This window comes from Populus nigra, chromosome 9 (genome assembly GCF_951802175.1).
Source record: "Populus nigra chromosome 9, ddPopNigr1.1, whole genome shotgun sequence".
NCBI classification, from domain to species: Eukaryota; Viridiplantae; Streptophyta; class Magnoliopsida; order Malpighiales; family Salicaceae; genus Populus; species Populus nigra.
In genome coordinates this window covers 16,130,111-16,152,557 of record NC_084860.1, presented here as the reverse complement: position 1 = coordinate 16,152,557, position 22,447 = coordinate 16,130,111, and the positions used below count along the sequence as shown (strand labels likewise).

Below are 22,447 nucleotides of genomic sequence, written 5' to 3'. Positions count from 1 at the left end.
CATCTGCTGCCTGCTTAGGGCTCTCCTATTCATTCTGGGCTTCATGTATTGGGCTGTTTGTTTTCATGCCATCAACAAATTACTCTATATTTCTGATTATATTAGGAAAACCCGGATAGATTGGATTCATTTGTGCTATCCCAACAAACCACAGCTTGTCCTTGTAGAATCAATTTAATTTAATTTAATTTAATTATATATTTTCCATGCTTGAAAATATAAAAATTAAAATAATCCAAAACTCGTGTCGAAATTGCAAGCAAAAAAATAATTTCATTTCCAATATAACGCGGTTTCATCCTTTAATGCTTTAACGGTCCAAAAATCGTTTTGCCCCCCCACAAAAGATTAAGAAGTCAAATAGCTTAAAATAGAAAAAAAAAAACTAAGTGTGGTGGCTAACTGCAATCCATGTGGTCTTGAGGAATACTTTTCTATCAAATTTATGTAGAATTTCTGAGTCCCAATGTTTAGATATAAATTAAATTATAAGAACGATTCATCCATTTAAACTAGCTATAACCACACTGATGAATATAGAAGTTTTTTTTAAAATAAAATCATGGAAATTATTTAAAAATTACCTTTTTATTCTCATCAAAAGCATAACATTTATATATCATTTTAAAAAAAATTAATTAAAACTTTACTTCTTGATATAATATTTAAATATTGAGAATTATGTACAGAAAAAATATAAACTTTCCTTCGTGAAATGACTAAATCTATAAAGAAAATATTAAAATTTGAATTTGAATTTAGTTTTTAAATTTGAAATAAAGTGTGTTTAATTAATCTCATTCATAAATTATCTTAAGTTTCTGTGTAAAAGTTTTTTCAAATATACACGTATTATATTATCAAGTTATATTGAATATTTGATCATCATATTATTTTACATACATCATATACATGTTTTTAAACATGATTTATCGATAAATAAACATTCTCAAGAATCAAAACACATGAAAGAGCCCGTCAATTCGAAGTTCTCAGTTGATCACACATTTCCATGTGAGTGGGAAATGTAAGTGGTAAGATTTAAACTAGGAATGCACTCTGCTCCTAATTAACTCCTTACTATTTGACTATTATTAACTGAGTTAATAACGTACTTATTATATATTCATAAAAAAAAAAAACAAATACAGGAGTGTTTAGGATATTAGTAGATGATTAGATGTTGTTTTTCAAAGTATTTTTTTGTTTAAAAATACATCAAAATAATATATATTTTTTATTTTTTAAAATTTATTTTTCATATCAGTACATCATCGAAATAATCTAAAAATATATATAAAAAAACTAATTTAAAAAATATATCAAAATCTTTTAAAAAAAACACAGCCTAGGGACAGCGCCAAACACCCCGTAGTGTGAAAATGAAAAGGGGGGAGGCTATAGCCATTTTCCAGAAGCACAGGTAAGGGGGCTGGGAGGCGTGTCTCTTCTGTACACGAGAGTGAACTTTCCAGGTGATGCCTCGTGGACAAATATAGGGTGTAGATTTTCTGGGCTGCCTGCCTCCGCAAGACAACAGAAATTGAATCAAACACTAATAATAGCCATACATTTCGTTTACTTTCAAAATGTTCTTAATTGAAACACTCTAACTGGATACAAATTGCAACAAGTCTTCATATTTTACTTGGACTTCAAATTATTTAAGCCTCCTGGTCAAACTGGTTTTAAAGCTCAAATTCCATGGCTGCCAACATTTTTTGTGGAGGGAATTCGCTCAAGTAGTTGTAGTTGCCTTTACGCATCTGATTCAAGCTGGTTGTAAAAAACATTCTTTTTATAAAATATCCCACAAGTGCAGTAGGCGAGAAAAAGAAAGGGGATCATATTTATCCCAATGAGAGAAATAGTATTATAAGCAAAATCTTACAAAAAGAAAAGAAAAGGAGATTCTTGGTTGAGCATCTCACCAACCCTATAGTTTTTATATATAAAAAAGATTCACAAAGATGCAGAAATTCCCATTTGAATCCTTTCATTCATGTCCATTTGCAAACTTCGTCTGAGAAATTTTATGTTTTAAGATCTCAAATATTCTAATCAAGAGCCCGTTGGACTGGAGGATTTGAAGCTCATATAGAACCTTAAAGATTTGAAAAATTAAAACCCAGTTAAGACAAAGAAATCTCTGACGTTTTGATTAAGATTGGGATTATAGTTTGAAGAGTATATTTAATTAAGTTTTACCCTTTTATCTAATCGGTCATTCCAAACGACTTTGAATTGAATTTCTTTCGTGGAAATAACTCTCTAGCTTTGCAATACACAAGAAAAGGAAGCATTTTTTTATCACAGAAAAAGGAAGCCAATCGCACCGCTGTCTTCCTTGGTGTGTAGTATGGAGAACACCCACTGTAGATTGACAGAGCCCCGAGGACAGATAACAAATCAAGAAGAAGACGCTGTGATCCCTATGAGAAGAAGACATTTTATAGGTCAAATTTTGTTAGACTGACGTCTATATTTAACGTAAGAAATTCAATATGGTTATCTGGAAATGCCATGTCTCCCACACAATTGCAAGTTGCTCTTCCCTGATTTCTCTCTTTGATACAGTTTGTTCTTATGATCTTGTCCTCTAAGGCTATACTTTTGTCACCTAATATGAAAAGGGACACTTCCATTTTCTTTTCTTTTCATTGTCCCCTTTGGCCCTACCATACCAATCATATCACACTTACTCTTTCTTCATACTTGTCTCAATTACAGCTTAAATTGATCGCTACTATTTTAAGGCACATAATCTGATGATATCCACGTTGTAAACGCATAAATCTCTCCTTGCTAGACCATTCAAAGGCCAAAAAACAAACCCACCATTTTCTAGGTCGCTTGTTAAATTTCATCATTACAACTCACCCTCCAAAAAGTCGTCCTTCAACCCTACTTATATAGGAAACTTAGGGCGTCAGTTTCTATTTGGTTGCATAAGCATCAAAGAATGAGTCATATGCGCTACACCAGGGTTGGGAAGAGAAGTCATCATCGTCATGGAGCCAGCTGCACCAGAGGTTTCAGGCTAAAGTATCCTAGAAGATTCTCAGTTCAAAGACTAAGAGCAAGGTTTTTCTACTTATTCAGGTTTTTTAGCAGATGGAGATCTTCTTATGGACGAGCAGTACAATATTTGAAGAGAAACGTGAATAGAAATAGTAGCATCATCGAAAGATGTGGCAGCAACGAGAGGGGATTCATGATGGATGCAACCAGCTGCCACTCCATGGGAAAGGTTGATGATCAGTACAGGTTCAGATCATTTGGGAGATCAAATTCTTTCTACTCTGAAGCCATTGCGGATTGCTTAGAGTTCATCAAGAGGTCCTCCATTTCTGTGGAACAAAAACAAGTCAGCCCAAGATAATTTTATCCATCGTATGATTTTGTATAAAACATCATAGTATTTCTGTCTCCTTCATTTGTGCTTTTTAATGTGTTAGATTCTGATCCCCCCCCCCCTCCCCTCTTTGTTTTTGCCTCTTCAAGAGTGCTTGAAAGTTGTGCCTGCTCCCCTCCCCTCCTCACCTAGCCTTGTGTATATATGTAATCGAGAATTTTGGGATGCCATGAGTTTTTCTGTAAAAGAAGCAAGACAAGTTTGGAGAAGATTGATGAGAAAAGTACAAGTGAAGTGCTAGAATGTTATGAATTTCTCTCTTAGCAATTAGCATATTGTCCAGAAGAAATATTAGAGCAACACCATGAACAGTCGTCGAAGTTAAGGATGTAATTTGCAGGAATTGATCACAGCTGCGGCCGTCCAAAGCAGTTGTTAGAGTATTAGCTAGCAGGTGATATGACCAGACAATCCTGGGAAGGATCGTGGTTGGTATGAAAGGAAGATTTTAATCAAAGTTACTATAATTACCACCTAACACATTGCCATTATTTGACTAAACAAAGTCAGGTTTCAGACAAAAGGCAAAGCTTTTGTTGAAATTTAGGGCCTGGTGCCATTGTTTTTTGGACTTTCTATAAAGCTAGCAAGCTAAAGTCTCAATGATGATGTTATTAATCCTTTAAATTAATTTTACTTGAAGAGAAGGGTATCTCGATGATGACCAATGATGGTGCTCCTCTACCTTTTTCTTGTAATCTGGAGCTCTTTGCATTTATGTCATGTTGACTATGGGCTAGCCACTGGTCACTTCTTGTTTAGGCTGGGCTTAGTTGTCTTTTGAATTGAAGTTGGAATAGGCTGAGCTTGAGTAATTCTAGAATGCCTGAAGATTCCTTCCATTGAATATGGTTGTGGATGATTTTTTTTTTAAGTCGTGGCCTCGTGGGCTGTTTTTTTTTTTGAAAAACGGGGCCTTATATCTAGACAAAATAGAAAAAGAAAGAAAAAATCTCGATGGCGAAGAACAGAGATGATAAAGATAAAAATATATTTATTTATAAAAATAAATATGTTTTCAAAACGGGAATTATAAAGGGAATATATCTCATAAAGTAATATTTTTTTATTTTATTTATTCCTAAACAATTTCAAGTTCATTCAACTAGGACATGTAAAAATAAAAAGTTGTTATTATTATAGTTTTAAAACTTAACTCTATGGTTGATCTTGGATAAGGTCCGGGTCACGAATCAAGTCTTAGGTTGACTTGAATTAATGTAAGAATAAAAATGACAATCTTTATCTTTTAAAAACCTGATTCGAGTCAACATAAAAATAAAAATGCTTATTAATATAGTTTTAAAACTCAACTTAGAGGTCAACCCAGGGTAAAGCTCGAGTCACGAGTCGAGTGGGTCAAATCGAGTTGTCCCAGGTCAATGTAGAAATAAAAAAACAGTTATTATTATAATTTTTAAACTCAACTCAAGAGTCTACCCGTGTTGACCTAATTTTTTGTTTTTTTAAAGAAGAAGAATAAAAGTAGCCTCATTTAAAAAAAAAAACAAAAACAAAAAAAATGATTTTTTACCCATGTTTTATCTTGGGTTGATTGGGTTCCAAGTCAACCTGAATTTTGATCAGGTCATGTTGAGTCAACCTTTCCTCTATTTTTTTAAAACTCGGGTTGGTCGAGGCCCCAGGTTGATCAGGTCCTGAGTCGACCCGCCGAATTAGTTTGGGCTTTGTAACTAGGGTTATTATAATATTATTAATTCAACACTCGATATAAACTAAAGTAAAAAAAATATCTAATTATTTTTTAAAATATATAAGTTTGATAATAATATATTAAGAGTAAAATAAATTTTTTTATATTTTATTTTATCTATTTTTTTATCCTGTCTTTTCTATTTTTATTGTCTCCATCTATTTTGTTTCAAAACAATAACCAAATGCTAACTTATTTACAAGGAATCACTTGAGTTAAAATAATGTAATTTCATTTTTTTTTTGTACTTGTTTGATTAGATTTGAACTAGGTTTTATTAAATCAATCAAGTCATTAAAAATCTCAATCAAGTTAACTATATTATATCGAATTAATACCTTATTTGTTTCAATTAAAAATTTAAATCAAGTTAGGATTTGAAGCCCGTGTTTTTTGGTTGGATTCATTAAGCAGGCTTGGGCTAAAAAATTATGTTCTTTCGAGAGCCCATCATTTATAAAAGCTGACGGCTCATTAAAAAAGCTTGCATGACATGTACCAAATCTGTGCCAAAAATTAGCCAACGAATCTGCACGTGAGTTAGCTTCACTGTACACGTGGGGAATCCTGCCTTTGCCAAGTATGATGCAAAAGAATAGCATTAGTATCCTTTGCACTGTTGCCACACAGCCACTTCTAGACCACTTTTAAGCAGCCGTTCCGAGTTTATATCTACATATATTATTTTAAAATAAATTATATTAAATATTAAAATTTTAAATATAATTTTTTATATATTTTCTCGAGTTACCATTGATTCCCTGATTAAGTCAACTCTAAATTTAACAACAACAGTGGTTAAAAGATTAAAATGATCGACACCATGAAACAATGACTGCAACACAATTTTATGTGACATCGAACCATATCTAAACTAAGCTCAAATATCAATTTCAAGGCAAGCTATTTAGGTGATTGTGGTTATTTTTTATTTATGAATATATTAAAATAATATATTTTTTAATTTTAAAAATTTATTTTTGATATGAACACATTAAAATAATTTTAAAAAATAAAAAAATTAAATTAAAAAAACCAATATAACCACAAAAACAACCAAAATCTTAATCTAATAAAAATGATATGTGATATTTTATTTCGTATTAAGAAAAATTTTGAATTTTTTTATTTAAAATAAATTTTTTATTATGTTTTTCAATCGTTTTTATGTGCTGATATAAAAAGTAATTTTTAAAAATTAAAAAAAATTATTTTAATATATTTTCAAATCAAAAAATTTTAAAAAGTAAAAATCAAAAACATTTTAAACCACCATTATTATTATAATTCCAAACAAGCTCTAATATATATATATATATATATATATATATATATATATATATATATAAATAAAGACAATGAAGACATAATACATGTTGTCGGTACACCGTTAAATCCAGATTGTAGCACTAGCAGCTACTATCTTGCTAGAAAATCAAGCCCGCCATTATTGCCCCAACATCAAATTAACGGACAGCTACTGTGCTCCCTCTCACTCACAGAGATGCGCTTTATACTCGAGCTTTGATCACAAGTCATGAGTTCTTGTCGTGCGAACATGTTTTTTCCTAATACTCATATTTGCATTCAAGAAAAATATAGGTCACACTGCCAAAACTCGACTTACATGATATCTAACAAAACACTAAGGGTAACATTTTAAAATATTATTTTTTAGAATAATATTTTTTATATTTTTTTAACTTTACCCTTAAAAAACTCAAAAAAAAAATTATTTTATTTTTCAATTTTATTCTTTAATATTATGATTTTTCATGAATTATACTTTATAATTTTTTTTTGTTAAGTTATGTACTAATATGATTGATTTAGGTTTTTCTTTTCCTCGATTTCAATCTTTAGCACTAGATTGTTTTTTTTTTTCAAATTATTTTCTATGAATTTATATCGATTTTATTATCCAAGTCGCGGGTTTAGTCGGTTAACTTGGATTATTTTTTTTTTCTTTTCATCTTTTGTAATTTTTTTTTTAATCTAATTCTTTAATATTGAGTTGGTTGCAAATTGAACTTTATATTTTTTTTTCAATTTGATTTCTATGAGGTTATTTAATCTGATGACTCAATTTGCAGGTTTGACAGGTTAATCTATATTAACTATTTTTTTTAATCTTTTTTTATGGAATATTTTTTTAAAACAATGGGACTTCATATCTTTATTTTTTTTATTTGCTTTATATGTTGTTATTCTAATCTTTTGACTAAGATCGCAAGTTAGCAAGTTGATTAAAGATAACTCGATTAATTGTTTTTGGGTCCTTTTCAATTGAATAATTTTTTTTATTTTAAAAAAAAACTCTCACCCCCTAACAACTCAATCTCTTCTTCTTATTTTTATCTTTATCTTTCAATAATAAGTTGTTTGAAAATTGAACTTTGTAAAATAAAAATTAATTTTTTTTAGAGCTTTTATGATCTCATGGATTTAGTTTTTATTTTTATTTTTCTGAATTTCAACACTTGATCTTCTAGAAATTGAGATTTGCTATTTCTTTATTTATCTTTTTATAAAGTTATCTTAATCTCATGATTTATATTGTGGGTTTAACAAGTTAGTCCAGGTTGACTATAATTTTTTTCTTTATTTTTTTATTAATTTTTTTTATTTCATCCATTAACATTAGGATGATTGAAAATTGAGTTTTGTAATTTGTTTTGATTTGTTTTTCAAGGAGTTATCCCGATTTCATGACTCATATTATATGTTTTGAAGGTTAACCCGGGTTGATTCATGTAGGTTTTTTTATTGTTTTTTAATTTAATATTTTTTTATTATATTCTTCAATTATAGATCATTAAAAATCAACTTTCATAATTTATTTTGATTTGTTTTTATAAGAGTTATCATATTCTTATAACGTAAATTATAAATTTAACAGGTTAACTCCGGTCAATTCAATAAATCATTATATAATATGTTACCGTATCAATATTTAAAAAACATATTAATATACATTATATTCCAAATTCATGATTATTATTTATAAAAAAAACATATAAGCAAACTTTGAATATATTCTTTTTTTTTCACTTTTTAAAAGATTGAATGACCCGCAGCGCAAGCGTACACCAGTTGAAAACAAAAGCTTGAAGAGGAAGATGAAAACGAGGCCCTGAATCGAATGGAATAGAATCACGTTGTCAGTTCAAGTGTGGATCCACTTGTAACTTTCATTAAACTCTTGCATAAAATTATTGCGGTAAAATATTACTTGTTTAAAATTAATTTATTTTAATTAAAATTATTTTTTATATATTTTTAAATTTTCCTGTCAAAAACAAATTTTAAAAAAATTAAAAAAATTATTTTAATATATTTTTAAATAAAAAATACTATAAAAAAACAATCCATGTAAAGATTATTCTTAGACTGTTGTTTAGAATAAGCTCAACACATCATTAGTCAGGAAGAAAAACCGAGAATCATCTAGTATGTGGTTTACTGTGGTCTCAAGTTCGAGTCCTGTGGTTATTAATACAATGATCATTAGAGGTTTATATGGTTGTTAACTTTAGAGTCCGTATGATTAGTCAAGTTATATTTAAGCTGATCCAAGCACTCATATTAATAATAATAAAAAACATCATAGGCCCCTCACGTCGATTTATATTTTTCAATTTATTGGTTTCAAGAAATAATTTTTTTAAAAAAACATAAACATATATGAGTTTATTCATGTACATTATCATTTTAAATTTCAATCTAATTTTAAGAAGGTTTATTTTTTTTTAAAAAAAATCACGAGATTAAAATAATTAAATCATCCAGAAAGGCATCGATTCATCCCTTCATAAATGGTGATAAAAGATACGATACCTTAGCAACATTAACAAGAAAGTATAAAGCCCTCCTCTTTTTTGGAGGGAAACTGACCCAGTGGTCATTTCCCGCGCCTTAAATAACCGCAAGGAGATGAAAGGAAAAACCATATAAACAATATAATACAATTAGAGGAATGAATCGTACCCCAAGCAGACTAAAATCCTTCCTCTTTAAAGCCCGCCATTTCCTTTGCCTAGCCACCACACCCGCCGCCGCCGCATCTTTCTCCACCACCGCAACCTCAACCGCCATGGAAGAACTCAAGACCCGTGTCTGCATTATCGGAAGCGGACCCGCTGGACACACGGCAGCAATCTATGCCTCACGAGCAGAGTTAAAACCAATCCTGTTTGAAGGATGGATGGCAAATGATATCGCCCCCGGAGGCCAGCTGACGACCACAACCGACGTGGAAAACTTTCCTGGTTTTCCAGAAGGAATAATGGGGGTTGAGCTGACTGAGAAGTTTCGAGCTCAATCCGCTCGTTTTGGGACCCGAATTCTTACTGAAACGGTTACAAAAGTTGATTTTTCGAGAACCCCGTTTGAGGTTTTCACTGATTCTAAACGCGTTGTTGCGGATTCGGTTATTGTTGCCACTGGGGCGGTGGCGAAGAAGCTGAATTTTGCAGGGTCGGAAAAGTTTTGGAATAAAGGGATTTCGGCTTGCGCGGTGTGTGATGGGGCTGCTCCTATTTTTAGGGAGAAGGCATTGGCTGTGATTGGAGGGGGAGACTCAGCCATGGAGGAAGCGAATTTCTTGACGAAGTATGGGACCAAGGTTTATATTATTCACAGGCGGGATACATTTAGGGCTTCTAAGATAATGCAAAGCAGGGCATTGTCGAATCCGAAGATTGAGGTTATTTGGAATTCTGCAGTGGAGGAGGCTTATGGAGAGAGGCTTTTAGGTGGGCTTAAAGTGAAGAATGTGGTTACTGGGGAGGTTTCGGATTTGAAGGTTAATGGGTTGTTTTTTGCTATTGGACACGAGCCTGCAACTAGGTTTATGGACGGGCAGTTGGAGTTGGATTCTGACGGGTATGTTGTGACTAAGCCGGGGACCACAAAGACCAGTGTTCGTGGGGTTTTTGCTGCTGGTGATGTTCAGGATAAGAAGTATAGACAAGCTATTACTGCTGCTGGCACTGGTTTGTTTCATTTACTTGACTTTTTATGTCCTATGATTAATTTTATTGTTTGGTTTTTAAGAGTCGTATCTCATGGTTTGATTTTATTGTTTGATTTTTAAGAGTCGTATCTCATGGTTTCTCTGTAATACCAACATGAATGTTTTGATTGATAGTTGAAAGTGCAGGCATCAACCTCGTAGCATAAGTTATGATCCTGAATCCTTCAGGAAAAATTGATGAATGCAACGTTGTGTTATGTTTGATGGTGGATCTTGAATCTTGTTGGTAGTTTGGTCCTTGTTATGCCGAAGCTTTTCTTTTTAAGTCAAAGGTTTTACCAATGTCAAGGACACTATGTATCCACACCTACTCATGTTGTTCAATTGAGCAAACCATTCCAGAATCGGGAATGAGTTTGAGATTAGCTAGTCTTGAAAAAGCCTACTAATTTGATTGATTTTGCTGAAATAGCAGTCTCTGTCAATGGTTGAATCTACCAGGAACTAGCTAAAACATTAGCCAATTTAACGTGGGTTTAAATTTTTGTTTCAAAACTCACAATATAACTCCAACCCTGAACCCATGACAGAGGATGATTGTGATATGATTGATGCTGATGGATTGGTCTTTTTTGATGTTGGGTGCCAAAACTTCTCTTACAACCCCCTCTTGACCCGAACCAATTTGAAGAAAAAATTTACTCCTACCTGCTTACCTGGTTCATCGATAAATTATTTTTGAGCTAACATTGAGGCCGAGACTGAGCGATCACTTGATGATGATGCAGGCTGCATGGCGGCGCTGGATGCAGAGCACTACCTGCAAGAGATTGGAGCTCAAGATGGCAAAAGTGATTGACTATCTAAGATATGAAAAGGGTTCTCGAAATAACATTCTGCACTGATGTGGTGCAGACTTTGGTTGCATCAGATAGTCAACACACGGCATTAGTGCTATACTATATATCACTCCCATCATCACTGCGTTGCAAAATAAGATTTGCTGTACATATTCTTTGTTCCCACCTTTTCTTCCATCTTCTGTGATTAATTCTTCTTAATTGGAAGAGTAAATCAGAAACTTTACTGCTAATTAGTTTGGATAATTGAAACGAAGCTGATCAAAACTTCTAAATAGACGCTCTGGTTTTAGGCCTTTTGTTTTCCCATTATGAATCGAAGGAAGGACGAGCTAAGAAATCATACTCCACTCCATGCCGATGGGAGTTAAGCAGGTGGCAAAAGATGCGGTAAATGCGTGAAGTATCAAGAAAGTTCTTGTCTGGTAATGTGTTGATGTTCTTTTGCCATGTCGTCAGCAATCATCATTAAATTGTTACTTTTATTTATTTATTTTGGAAAGCACGCAAGTCGGCATACCAAACAATGGATGAGCATATTCTTGTTTAGATTCGCTATACCTTTAGGTCTTCAAAAATCTTCGATTAGATTGAGTATTTATTTGCTATGAGATGGGGCCAAAGAGTGAGCTATGTTGAGTCCCTGTAGATTCAACAGTGCTCCATTTGAATTCCTGTAGTTTAAACTTCATAGTGTTGACTTTTTAGATTTGAAAGTTCTAATTTAGGCACCGATTGAGAGAGTTTGTTTCATCCTGTTTTTTATTAAAATTTAATTATTTTTATTTTAAATTAATTTTTTTAGTATTTTTAAATTATTTTGATATGTTGATATAATAAATAATTTTTTTAATGTTTTTCCAAGCTAAAAATACTTTAAAAAATTATTATTATTACACTTTTAAACATCATTTTAATCCTAGCTAACATATTTATGCACAGATTTCAATGTTATATTTGGTTAGTTTTTCAAGATAAAAAAAACAAAAACAAAAAAATATAAATACTATAAAATAAATATGTTTTTGATATTTTTTTAAATAATTTTTTATGTTTTTAAACTAATAAATACAAGTAAACATGTCTTTTTTATCTCTTTATTTTTATCTTTTATATACCAAGATAATATTCAAAACTTACTTAATTGAGATAGCCTTTTTTGTCTCACCTTTTTCATTCCAAGTTCGTTCTTGTCCTGTATAATCAATATCACACTAAAAATTAAAACTCAAAATTATTATAATATATGGTTGGTTTGTTGCTAGCGGATAGGAGTATTATTGAAAAATCTTGGAAAAATACACGATTAACCATTTAAACCACAGGATATTATTTTACAGGGCTAAAACATGAATCAATTAACGAATTTACTTCATATTTATCTAGGTTTATATATTCCTGTATGAAAGATGGTTTCAGACAAGCCGTCTTAGCTCAGCTGGTAGAGCGCATGGCTTTTAACCATGTGGTCGTGGGTTCGATTCCCACAGACGGCGAGGCGATTTCTTTCGATTATACGCCTCTGCACAATTGCCCCATTTTGTTTTTTTTTCTTTTTAAATGTATTCAGATGCTCTTAGTGTACGTTCGAGAGGCTTGTACTCTACCGTCAGTAGCGGAGGCAGAGGAGACTGGCAGGACCCGGCCCTGTAAGAAAAAAAAATTTTAACCTTTTTTTAATGGTATAAAATAATTAAAATTTTAACTGCTTCTTCTCTATTTCTTCGTCTTTTTTTCAAGGAGGACCCACTTCTTCTCTTTTTCCCAGCCTCTCCCTCCGTCATCCAGAGCCAATGTTTATTTTTTTCAAGAGGGACTTACTTGCATTTAATTTGGCTCTTTTTTTTTTTAATTTACCCCTTGATTTTTTCAAGAGGGATCTACTTGCATTTAATTTGGCTTTTTTTTTTAATTTACCCCTTGATTTTTTCTACTTGCTCCACCCCTTTCTACAGTAAATGTAAAAGCAGAAGCAACACATCTCCCAAATATGGGGAAAAAACATTATTTTATGTTTCGTCCAAACATATTTTTATCGAATACTCTTGTATCCAACTTTTTTTCAATCAAGCAACTGGGGCAGTAAATATTGACCAATTAACTAGCACAACCTTCATTTTCCTTTGTGCGAAAGGCCAGGTATGGTCTCGCTTTTCTGCTATTCTCCTTGTGACCTAGCTAAGTGATTCTGTGTATTTTAGTGTAACTGACCTCTTTGCAAGGTGATCCATGGACCAGTTTTCCATAATTAGTGACCACAGTGCTAACAAATCTAGCCAAACACCCATAGAAGCATTGATACACAAGTACAGAGTATTTGGACAAAGCCTTGACTAATCTCCTGACTAACACCATGTGATTAGCCTGATAGCAGTCAACGAGTGAAGTTACAATACAAGCAACAGACACTTAAAACGGATCTAAATCTGATTAAGATATGCTCTTTTTCTGAAATACAGTTAACAACATGGATTAAATTATTTGAACAATGCTGGTGAAGATCACAGGCTGGAACAGAGAAACCAAGTCTTGGTGTGATGCAAGCAATTGGCATACCATGCAACAGACAGAGATTTAAACAAGTCCTGGTGTCCCATCCACTATCCACCACCCCCTCCAAAAAATAAAAAAAATTCACAATTGAAAGAGATGCCCACCGGAGTCACATGGATCCGGCAACATGAACAGGCTTTGTTTATTTTCTAGGTACTAGTTCGTCCACATGGACTTCCCCTTGTTTGTCCCCTCAAGTCCTTAACACTAGCCAACAACTACCCTTGATTTTTGTACTTACCACATGTCTTTTGCTGGAGATTTACTTCTGATTTTCATTATAAGATAAAGTCTTGTCATATCAATTAATCAAATATGGGATGATAGTATTCAATTTGAGGGTGCTATCTCTGACACGTCTTTGCTAGATCTATTGTATTTCATGTGGCTCTTGATAAGCTGCCCGGCTGCAATAGCTGACATCAGGGACAGCTCCCCTGCCAGAACAGAACCAGCAATGATGGTGGACAAGAGTCTTGAGTTTGATCCTGGGGAGTCCTTGCTAGCACCCTTCACTCCAAGTAGGTTCAAGCAAGCTGACTGAGATGCTAGTTGGGTGCCACCTCCAACTGTGCCCACCTGAACCAAATCGATACCTTATTAGAAAAAAGGAGTTGGAACTTTGTTGCCAGAGCTCAAAATTAATAGATTTTTTTTAATGCATAACCATTTAAGTACTTTTCAACAGACCTGTTAAACAAAGTGCTAAACCAATAAATTGGAAATAAATATTTTAGGCTTCTATAGTATAAATGTTTACCTCAATTGAAGGCATGGTGACTGAGATGTGAAGGTCCTTGCCACCATTAACAGCTTCCATCATGGTAATGCAGTGAGAGCTCTCAACATTCTGAGCAGGATCCTGCCCTGTGGCTATGTAGACTGCAGTAACAATATTGCTGGCATGGGCATTAAACCCACCAAGAGCACCAGCCATAGCTGAACCGGTAAGGTTTTTGAGCATGTTAAGCTCCACCAGGGTGGCTACGTTGGTCTTCAATACCTTCCGAACCACCTCTTCCTTTATGATTGCCTCACATACAACTGACTTTCCACGCCCTTCAATCCAATTTACAGCTGCTGGTTTCTTATCAGAACAGAAGTTGCCTGAAAAATTCAAAACACAGATTGAAAATAATGAATCATTGACTATCACCTGAGAGTGAATCCAAAAATGGCAACTAAGCAGCAGGGAATTTTACCAGAGATGCCAATGATCTCCATGTCAGGAAAATCAGTTTGGAGATAATCAAGGACATTTTGGACTCCTTTGGAGACCATGTTCATTCCCATAGCATCACCTGTACTGCAACTAAACCTCATGTACAAATTCTTTCCTGCTATTGTACATTTAATGTTTTGTAGCCTTCCAAATCTGCTTGACCTGCATATCATCTACCACATTAAACAACTATGCTCGTGTGAAGTAAACAATTATGCTCGTGTGAAGTAAACAATCCAACCCTAATTTTCATTTTGGAATATAAACATATTCCTAATAGTAACAAGAGTTTTAGACAACAGAACTTCTTGTAGTAGATAAATATAGAATAGACAGATAATGATTAACTAATGCAAAATAATAATGAAGAAAATTAGAACCCATCAACACCAATAAGATTTCATCCACCAACAAAAAAATATTTCCAAAAGAACAAGAAAATTTCTACCAGGAGGAAAAATACAGAGACATACTTTAAAAAAAAAACCAAATAAAATAGAAAAATAAGGAAGTATCCAAAATCATATGGTACCAACTTTCTAGCTCTTTGGATGAAATTAATCTTTTTAACCTAGGGGATGGACAATTTTCAATTTCAAGAAATCAAGAAATTAATCATTTCAAGCCAAAGAAGACTAAAAAGACAAGGATTAAATTTGTAAAAGGAAGATTATATATATATATATATATATATATATATATATAACCAAAAAAATATTTATTTTCTTCAAAAAATTGGGGAAAAAAATCAAGAATTAGGAGAAAAACAAGAACCTGTTGAAAACAACGCAAAGGGTGTCGAAATTTGCAGGATCCTCGGTAAAGAACTTCAACTCAGCAGCCCTTTTAGCAGTCCCAAACCTGACAACAGGAGCTCTAGTCATGCCATCTCTAAGCAAAACAGAACTAGCCCCACCTGATGCATAAATAGCCTTGCACCCTCTATTTGTAGAGGCCACCAAGCACCCCTCAGTAGTAGCCATTGGAACCGTATACTCCTTCCCGTCAAGCAACAAAGGCCCTGCAACCCCCACAGGAATCTGCACATACCCAACAGGCATCTCACAACACTGCCCCAATATTGACTCATAATCAAACCCCTCCAGTGGCAGTCCTTCCAAAGACCTCCCTGTCATTCTCTGAAGCGCTTCACGACGAATAACAGCTGCCCTTTTGCAATCGCTAAGCTTTGATTCGAGAGAATACGAAGGAATGTCCCCAGATACTACTCCTTTGATAACCTCCTCGTCATCACTGCCTAACAATGGTGTTTGAAACATTGTGCTAACGGCTCTCGCACTCGGAACCGGAGCAAGAGTGCAAGCAAGTGATGCAGCAGGACTTTTTGCAGGACCTGAACATTTTTCTGCAGCACAAAGCCCACCCTTTTTCTCCATCATTTGATCTTCCTCTACGTCCCAAGAATCCTGTGACCCTCGAGAGATAAAAGATTGAGCGATGCCAATCCCAAAGAAACCAAGAAGATAAACAACCGAAGCAGACAAACAAACTATCCCAGCGATTTCAGGGAAAGTAAGGATATGAAGGGGAGTGGAGTTGCGGATCTTTTCACGCCAACGGTGAAGGAGGAAGTAGGCTACGGAGAAAAACAGCCCGAAGAACAAACCGTTCGTAAGGTAAAGTGGTAATGGCAGAGCATCCGACGCCTTTAAAGACGTCGGAGTTGGTAAATTATGATGATCATTGTGATGGTGACGCTGACGATGGTATTGTTTCAGGGGTTCACCGGCGGCTTTGTCCATGTGGACGTCGGATTTGGGTTGAAGCCGGCGAACCTCGTGCGTTGAAAGTCCGATTCAAAGGGCGAAGATAGTGATAAAAAAACATATATTAGAAATGTTAGAGAGAGAGAGACAGAGAGGAGGAGAGGCGGAGCGGAGAGATAGGACGGTTTTGGAGGTGGGCGCGCGCTGTATCGCAGCTCACATGCACGGCATGTTTTTGTATCATGCTGTTTTTAAAAATTAGAATATCAACTTGGTAACTATCACGTCTTGTTGTTGTTGTAGCCCATAATTTGTTTTTTCCTTTTTCTAGGTCAATTGTGTTTTCGAGTTAATTTTCACTATTAAATTAATTGTTTTCTAATAATATTGAAAGCATTGATTTAAAAACCGATTATTTGAAAGTGTGGTTGTATTTATTTTTTAAAATATTTTTTATATTAAAATATATTTTTTTATTTTTTAAAAATTATTTTTAAAATCAACGCATCAAAACGATCCAAAACATGTAAAAAAAAATTTTAGCAAAAAAAATTGAATTTTTTAAAAAAGCAGGTGGTTCGCGTTTCCAAACGAGCTCCTTGAGCATTGACCGAGTTGAGTTTCAACTAAAAACAAGTAAAAGAGAATTGATCTGATATGATTCAATCAAAAATCTAAATTTTTGTTCTAAATTAAACTCGAGATGAGATTTAAAAATCATGATAAAAAACTTAATATTATATTGACTCGGTGTATTTAATAAAATATAATTTTTTAAAAAATATAATTCAAGATCCATGAATATATTAATACATGTAAGAGAGATTGCTAATAAGATGATAAATTGTGGAAGGATATATCACCTATTTAGTTATAATGGAAAACATAATGTTTTTTAGAATTTCTCTTTTTTTTCTTAGGTTAATGTTGAGGATTTTATACTATCCTTCATAAAATTTGGTAGGATTCTACGATCATCCCTCACCTCTAAGAATTTTAGAAATGATCATTTCAAACACTCTAAATTTAAAAATTATTTTTAAATAATTATTTTATATAATGATAAATTCAATTATATAACTACAACCCGAACCTATTAGAGTTGGGTGAGGATGTCTGACTCAACTGTTTTAGGCTAAGTAGGACTGCAGGATCCAAGAAACACGAGTCTGCTCCCCTGCCATTCACAAACAACTTGGGTCTAACATGCCCTTCCAAACCTAAGAAATTTATAATACAAATAATATTAATTATACTAAAAATAAGAAAATTTATAACACAAATAATAGTATTTTTAATATTAGTAATATTAAAATTAAAAAGATTTATAATATAAATAATAATATTTATAATATTAATAATAATATTAAACTTACCTAAGTTTAAATGGGTCTGGCTGCAACATTAGGTCCAAGAGTTTTAGCCCGCTCTTAAATGTCACTTCCAAGAGTTTTTGATTTAACTGCAACCCTAACCCATTAAAGTTGGGCAAAGACGCTTAACCCAAATGTTTTAGGTCAAGTAGGGCTGTAAGACTCAATGGACTTGGGTCTACTCCCCTGCCACTCTCAAGCAACTTGGGTCAGACGCTCATTTTCAGCCTCAACTTGGTCAACTAGACTCAGCTTTTTTTTGAAGTGTTTTGGGTCGAACAACACTATTGACACTTTTTTAAAGTGTTTTAGGCCTGACTTAGCAACTAGACTCAACAACTTTTGGCAGATAAGATAACGCCCTTAGGTGCAATTCTTGACAAAAAACACAACAGGGGAACGATTCTCAATTGTCGTCCACAGTGAAAACAATATATGCTTACAGTGTTGCCCACAATGCAATGCGTTTGTGTCCACTCTCATACGTTTTGAAAGAGCCCAATAGAGAGTAAACTTAAAGAGTACAATAAAAGTAAAATCACTTACAATTTACAGTAAAATCACCCTTAATCCACAGTAATTCAATCTATAGTAAAACATGAAACCTTTTTAGTTATAGTTAGTTAATTGATTTCCACTGCACAACTAACATTTAAATAATTACTTCAAATTCTTGCTAGATTTGTAAATGAAGGTCCGTATGCTATGAAGCTGGATGGACTCTTTGCGAGTAGGAATGTTAATGTTATCCGTGTTTTTTTATATATATTAAATATTTATTTTTTATTCATTATTCAACTATTATTTATTAAACAATAAAAAATAAAATAGTAACATATATATATATATATTAAAAATATATATAAATGTTCTATTTATATATTTGTATAATATAAATATATATTTTAAATTAATTTTTATATCAAATTTAATAATATTTATATCACATTCATCATCGCTCGAGTAATATCTTAAAAAAATCTATCCATTTAGATAAAGTTGGATTAGTATCATTGACTTTTAGATTAAATTGTCTTCTTCGTGAGCCCGTCTCAAATCACTTGAGTTTGGGGCCGAGGGGGTAAATTTCTTGGACCTGGAGGAAGTTTCTTCAATTTGGTTGACGTAATATTCTTTGGCTCCAGCATTGTAGCTACACAATGTATAACATTTTCTCAAGTAATATTGGATCAATTTTATTACAAAATACAAACCTCCCAAATTCCTAGTCTACTGGGTTATGAATGGTTGTCATCGCTATTAGAGAGAGCAGGCTCCTGAAGTGGATCCAGGCTGCAAGTAGAAGAAGATACATTGTATGGTTAGATAAATTTTCCAGAATTGGGATCACATTATCATGGAAAACTTGATTAATTTGGGTAGGAGATTTGATGAGCTAATTTGGCCATGCCCTATTGTCCACATGAGTCCAAACCAGAATAATAAGTTCATGCAATCACAAGACTGTAAAATAAACACAAAATGTGGTTTGGAATAGTAATGCAAGCATTAAAATCAATTTGATATGGCAATTAGTAAACTCAGTCCTCGTTAGAACTTACCACACATGCATGGATATCATCACACCCGCACAATAGCTTCCCATTTAGCAAGTCCACAGCTTGAAATGATCCTCCTCCTTCACTCCTCTGCAGCCCCATGCACCCAGAAAAAAAATATTATGTTTCTTCTGAGCTCTTGTATTCTGTTTCGAATGTTAATTGAACTTGAAATTATTAGATAATTTGCATGTGATAAGTATACCTTGTAATAATTTACAGCAACAAAATTTGCCCATCTGCTGGCAGCAGCACCGTCACAAGTACGAAGCATGTTTATGAGATTTTCTGAGTTATCTTCACAAGAGAGTTTCTTCATGGAAATAGACCTAAAGTAATTTACCAACACCAATGATCTACTCCTGTCGTCAAGAGGAGGTGACTCTTTTCTATTAGGGCAGCTTCCTGCTTTCATGCCATCATCCCCATCTGCCACAAAAAAAAAGTGTTTAAACTATGCATATGGTATCACAAATTCTACAAGTAAAAAATTGAAAGAAAATTTCTTACATTGATTTTCAACCATGTAATTCCATTGGTAAGCAATGCCTTCACTTGCTTCCTTGGATTGAATTGAAGTGAAGACAAGTAGTCTTTGGTTGTTCTGAACCATGTCACTAACTAGTGGCCAATCCTGACCATTTTTGGGCATTTTTGACACAGGAAACCAATATTTCATTAGCCCAGCATCAGCGAAGACCTTGGTCAGTCCATTGGGGGCTTGAACATAATCTTCTAAGATTAATGTAACAATCTCTGTTGGATTTGCTGATAAGAAAGCTTCAATTTCCTTAAGAGTGTCAATAGCTGGACCCTACTGGGGCAAACGTTTACATTTCACACATCATAAAAAATAGAAGGAAAAATAAAATCATATGACTCAGTAGGGAATCAATGTACATACAAATGCAGTAAAGTCATAGCATTTTCCTTTAAATGAATGGCATAACCATACATCTCCACGAAAATCATAGGTATCAAGCATCAAGGCTCGAACTCCATTCTGCAGTCAAATTATTAATGGAACTTGTTAATTGACGAAAAGTAGTTCTAACATGGTAAGGAAAAAAGGGAATTGTGTAAGGAGGAAAAAACATTTACATTTAGTTGCTCTGTGATTCTGTCTTCTTGATTGGTGACTGTGATTCGAGGGATTCCGGTGTGGGATGGGTATCCATCAATAGCAAATGCATTGTGGGTCGTCAGAAATGCATATTTGTTGAACGGCAGGGAATTGTTCTATTAAGAAGAGAGAAGAAAAGTTACTTAATTTGTGTAATGGTTGTGAGATAGGAAATCGTTTACGTCAGCTCAGTTTTACTCCAAATTCTTTCTTGAAATCTTGATTTTCATTTTTAAACTGTAACCATAAAAGCCTGCACACTTCCTCAGACTACATTTATTTACGAGGTGCACCCTATAAACATAACAATGATTCAAGTTGAAAATGATATTACGAACAGAAGATTCATTTATGATGCAATATCCAATTCTGCAGCTTTCCACTCGGAATTCCCAGCTTCTTTATAATTCTGAATCTACCAGTTTCCTGAGCCACAAGGCCCACAACAAGAGTTCCACTACTCTGCAACTCGGTATCAACAGTCACTGAATTCAGTCGGTACTCCTCCATCTTAAGGAGGGCCCCTTTTTATTAAGGCAGGTCTCAGTCTATTATTAAATGGGCCATGGCCAAGGCAGGCCCTCCATTTCAAAAACAACAGTACACTAGCCACCCTACTATTCGTCCAATTTGCGTGGTGCAGAGTGAATTCCTGGTGGTTGTGGCTGATGACCTTCCTGGAAATTGTCCGGAAAGAAATCCTTGGTTGATATAGAACATTCCCATCAATATCCATTCCAATTCTCACTTGATGAAGAAAATGTATGGCCTATATCTATTACTTTTCCTCTTTTGATTTGTAACACTCACCCTCCCCATCTTCATGGTATCATCAAGCAACAGACCTAAACCAAAAGTCTGTCTTGTGTAGTTGTGTTCATCGTGTAAAGACAAATTGCAAAACAAACCAGTCAAGATGAATCAATCAAGCGTGTGCGAACTAAATGTTGCCCTAGCAAACTCATGACCCTCATAATTATTGAGCAAAAAGAGAAATAGGGAAGTACCAGAAGCTTGAATTGGTTTGTGATGGTTGATCTTACACATCTAGAACCTGAAAATCCTGCTGGACAAGAGAAACAATAGAGTCCAGCTCCACAATCTTGGTTCGATGAACATTCATCGAGTATCTAAATATTGAAATTTACAAAGATGGATTAGCAAAAAAAAAAACAATCAGAGCTTAAAATGATTCTTGATGACGTGCAAGTAAAAGAGAAGACACAAACCTTGCATTGTCCATTAGAGCAAGCTGCAGCAACGTCAACAAGGATCACTGAAGCTGTGATGATCAGAAACAAGTTCCGAGAAAAACCCATGTTGCCAGGGAAACGAAAGGATGTGCAGCCGTTACAGGAGAATAAATGAAGGAGAGAAAAGAGACCTGGACATACATACGTGCGAGTAATATTCAGTGCTCTACATCACTGTATGTATGTCAAGTGTCATTGAAACGATGGATTTTGTTTGTTTGATTTTTTCCTGGACAACTAATGTGAACTTCTCTTGTTTTGTGGCTGAGAAAACAAAAACTTCACGAAACTCTGCTGGGAACAAGACAGATGAGGAGGTGGCCATCTACGACTTCCTTTGCAAAACAAGATATTTCGACGGGTGTAGGCCATCAACTTGCTAGCGTCGGTTTTTTTTTTTTTTCAACATAAAGAAAAATAAATATGCACTCTTTTAACTATTTCTTTTATATAAAAAAATATTATAATAATAAACTCAAAAATTTATCCATGTATATTTAAATAAATAAATATAAATTAAAAAATTTAATATCGCACAGAACTTCTACCTAATTATATTTAATAACTTTATTTCTTGAAAATAATATTTTGTTTAATCAAATAAAAAAAACACTTTTCATAAAATAATTGGATAAAATTAAAGAACAAATTTAAGTAGGTTACATGGAAAGAA

General features: G+C 33.6%; 3 protein-coding genes and 1 non-coding gene across 4 annotated transcripts; 2 read left to right on the top strand and 2 right to left on the bottom strand.

Annotated features, from left to right (window-relative positions):
• Nucleotides 1–9,034: 9,034 nt before the first annotated feature.
• Nucleotides 9,035–11,241, top strand: LOC133703161 (thioredoxin reductase 2-like). Its single transcript, XM_062127607.1, has 2 exons — nt 9,035–10,123; nt 10,893–11,241. The coding sequence occupies exons 1-2, from the start codon at nt 9,106–9,108 to the stop codon at nt 10,961–10,963; spliced, it is 1,089 nt and encodes a 362-aa protein (XP_061983591.1). The 5' UTR covers nt 9,035–9,105; the 3' UTR covers nt 10,964–11,241.
• Nucleotides 11,242–12,387: 1,146 nt separating this feature from the next.
• Nucleotides 12,388–12,460, top strand: TRNAK-UUU (transfer RNA lysine (anticodon UUU)). The gene has a single exon. It is a non-coding gene; the product is annotated as a tRNA-Lys (tRNA).
• A 777-nt stretch (nt 12,461–13,237) lies between these two features.
• Nucleotides 13,238–16,733, bottom strand: LOC133702972 (3-hydroxy-3-methylglutaryl-coenzyme A reductase 3-like). Its single transcript, XM_062127345.1, has 4 exons — nt 15,514–16,733; nt 14,720–14,901; nt 14,278–14,624; nt 13,238–14,096 (listed from the first exon to the last, which is right to left on the bottom strand). The coding sequence occupies exons 1-4, from the start codon at nt 16,500–16,502 to the stop codon at nt 13,848–13,850; spliced, it is 1,767 nt and encodes a 588-aa protein (XP_061983329.1). The 5' UTR covers nt 16,503–16,733; the 3' UTR covers nt 13,238–13,847.
• Nucleotides 16,734–18,945: 2,212 nt separating this feature from the next.
• LOC133703174 (PI-PLC X domain-containing protein At5g67130-like) lies at nt 18,946–22,129 on the bottom strand. The gene is made up of 8 exons (XM_062127624.1): nt 21,751–22,129; nt 21,529–21,651; nt 20,500–20,637; nt 20,303–20,401; nt 19,909–20,212; nt 19,604–19,827; nt 19,402–19,488; nt 18,946–19,132 (listed from the first exon to the last, which is right to left on the bottom strand). Exons 1-8 carry the CDS (start codon nt 21,838–21,840, stop codon nt 19,100–19,102), a joined length of 1,098 nt encoding a protein of 365 aa, XP_061983608.1. The 5' UTR covers nt 21,841–22,129; the 3' UTR covers nt 18,946–19,099.
• Nucleotides 22,130–22,447: the final 318 nt, after the last annotated feature.

Excerpts from the sequence above, each read along its gene's own strand:
- LOC133703161 (XM_062127607.1), top strand. The coding sequence starts at position 9,106 with ATGAATCGTACCCCAAGCAGACTAAAATCCTTCCTCTTTAAAGCCCGC. Across the intron at positions 10,124-10,892 it reads TATTACTGCTGCTGGCACTG|GCTGCATGGCGGCGCTGGAT; the intron begins GTTTGTTTCATT and ends ATGATGATGCAG.
- LOC133702972 (XM_062127345.1), bottom strand. The coding sequence starts at position 16,502 with ATGGACAAAGCCGCCGGTGAACCCCTGAAACAATACCATCGTCAGCGT. Across the intron at positions 14,902-15,513 it reads CTTTGCGTTGTTTTCAACAG|GTCAAGCAGATTTGGAAGGC; the intron begins GTTCTTGTTTTT and ends GATGATATGCAG. Across the intron at positions 14,625-14,719 it reads GGAGATCATTGGCATCTCTG|GCAACTTCTGTTCTGATAAG; the intron begins GTAAAATTCCCT and ends TGAATTTTTCAG.
- LOC133703174 (XM_062127624.1), bottom strand. The coding sequence starts at position 21,840 with ATGGGTTTTTCTCGGAACTTGTTTCTGATCATCACAGCTTCAGTGATC. Across the intron at positions 20,638-21,528 it reads CAAACCAATTCAAGCTTCTG|AACAATTCCCTGCCGTTCAA; the intron begins GTACTTCCCTAT and ends TCTTCTTAATAG. Across the intron at positions 19,133-19,401 it reads ATGATATCCATGCATGTGTG|CCTGGATCCACTTCAGGAGC; the intron begins GTAAGTTCTAAC and ends TTCTACTTGCAG.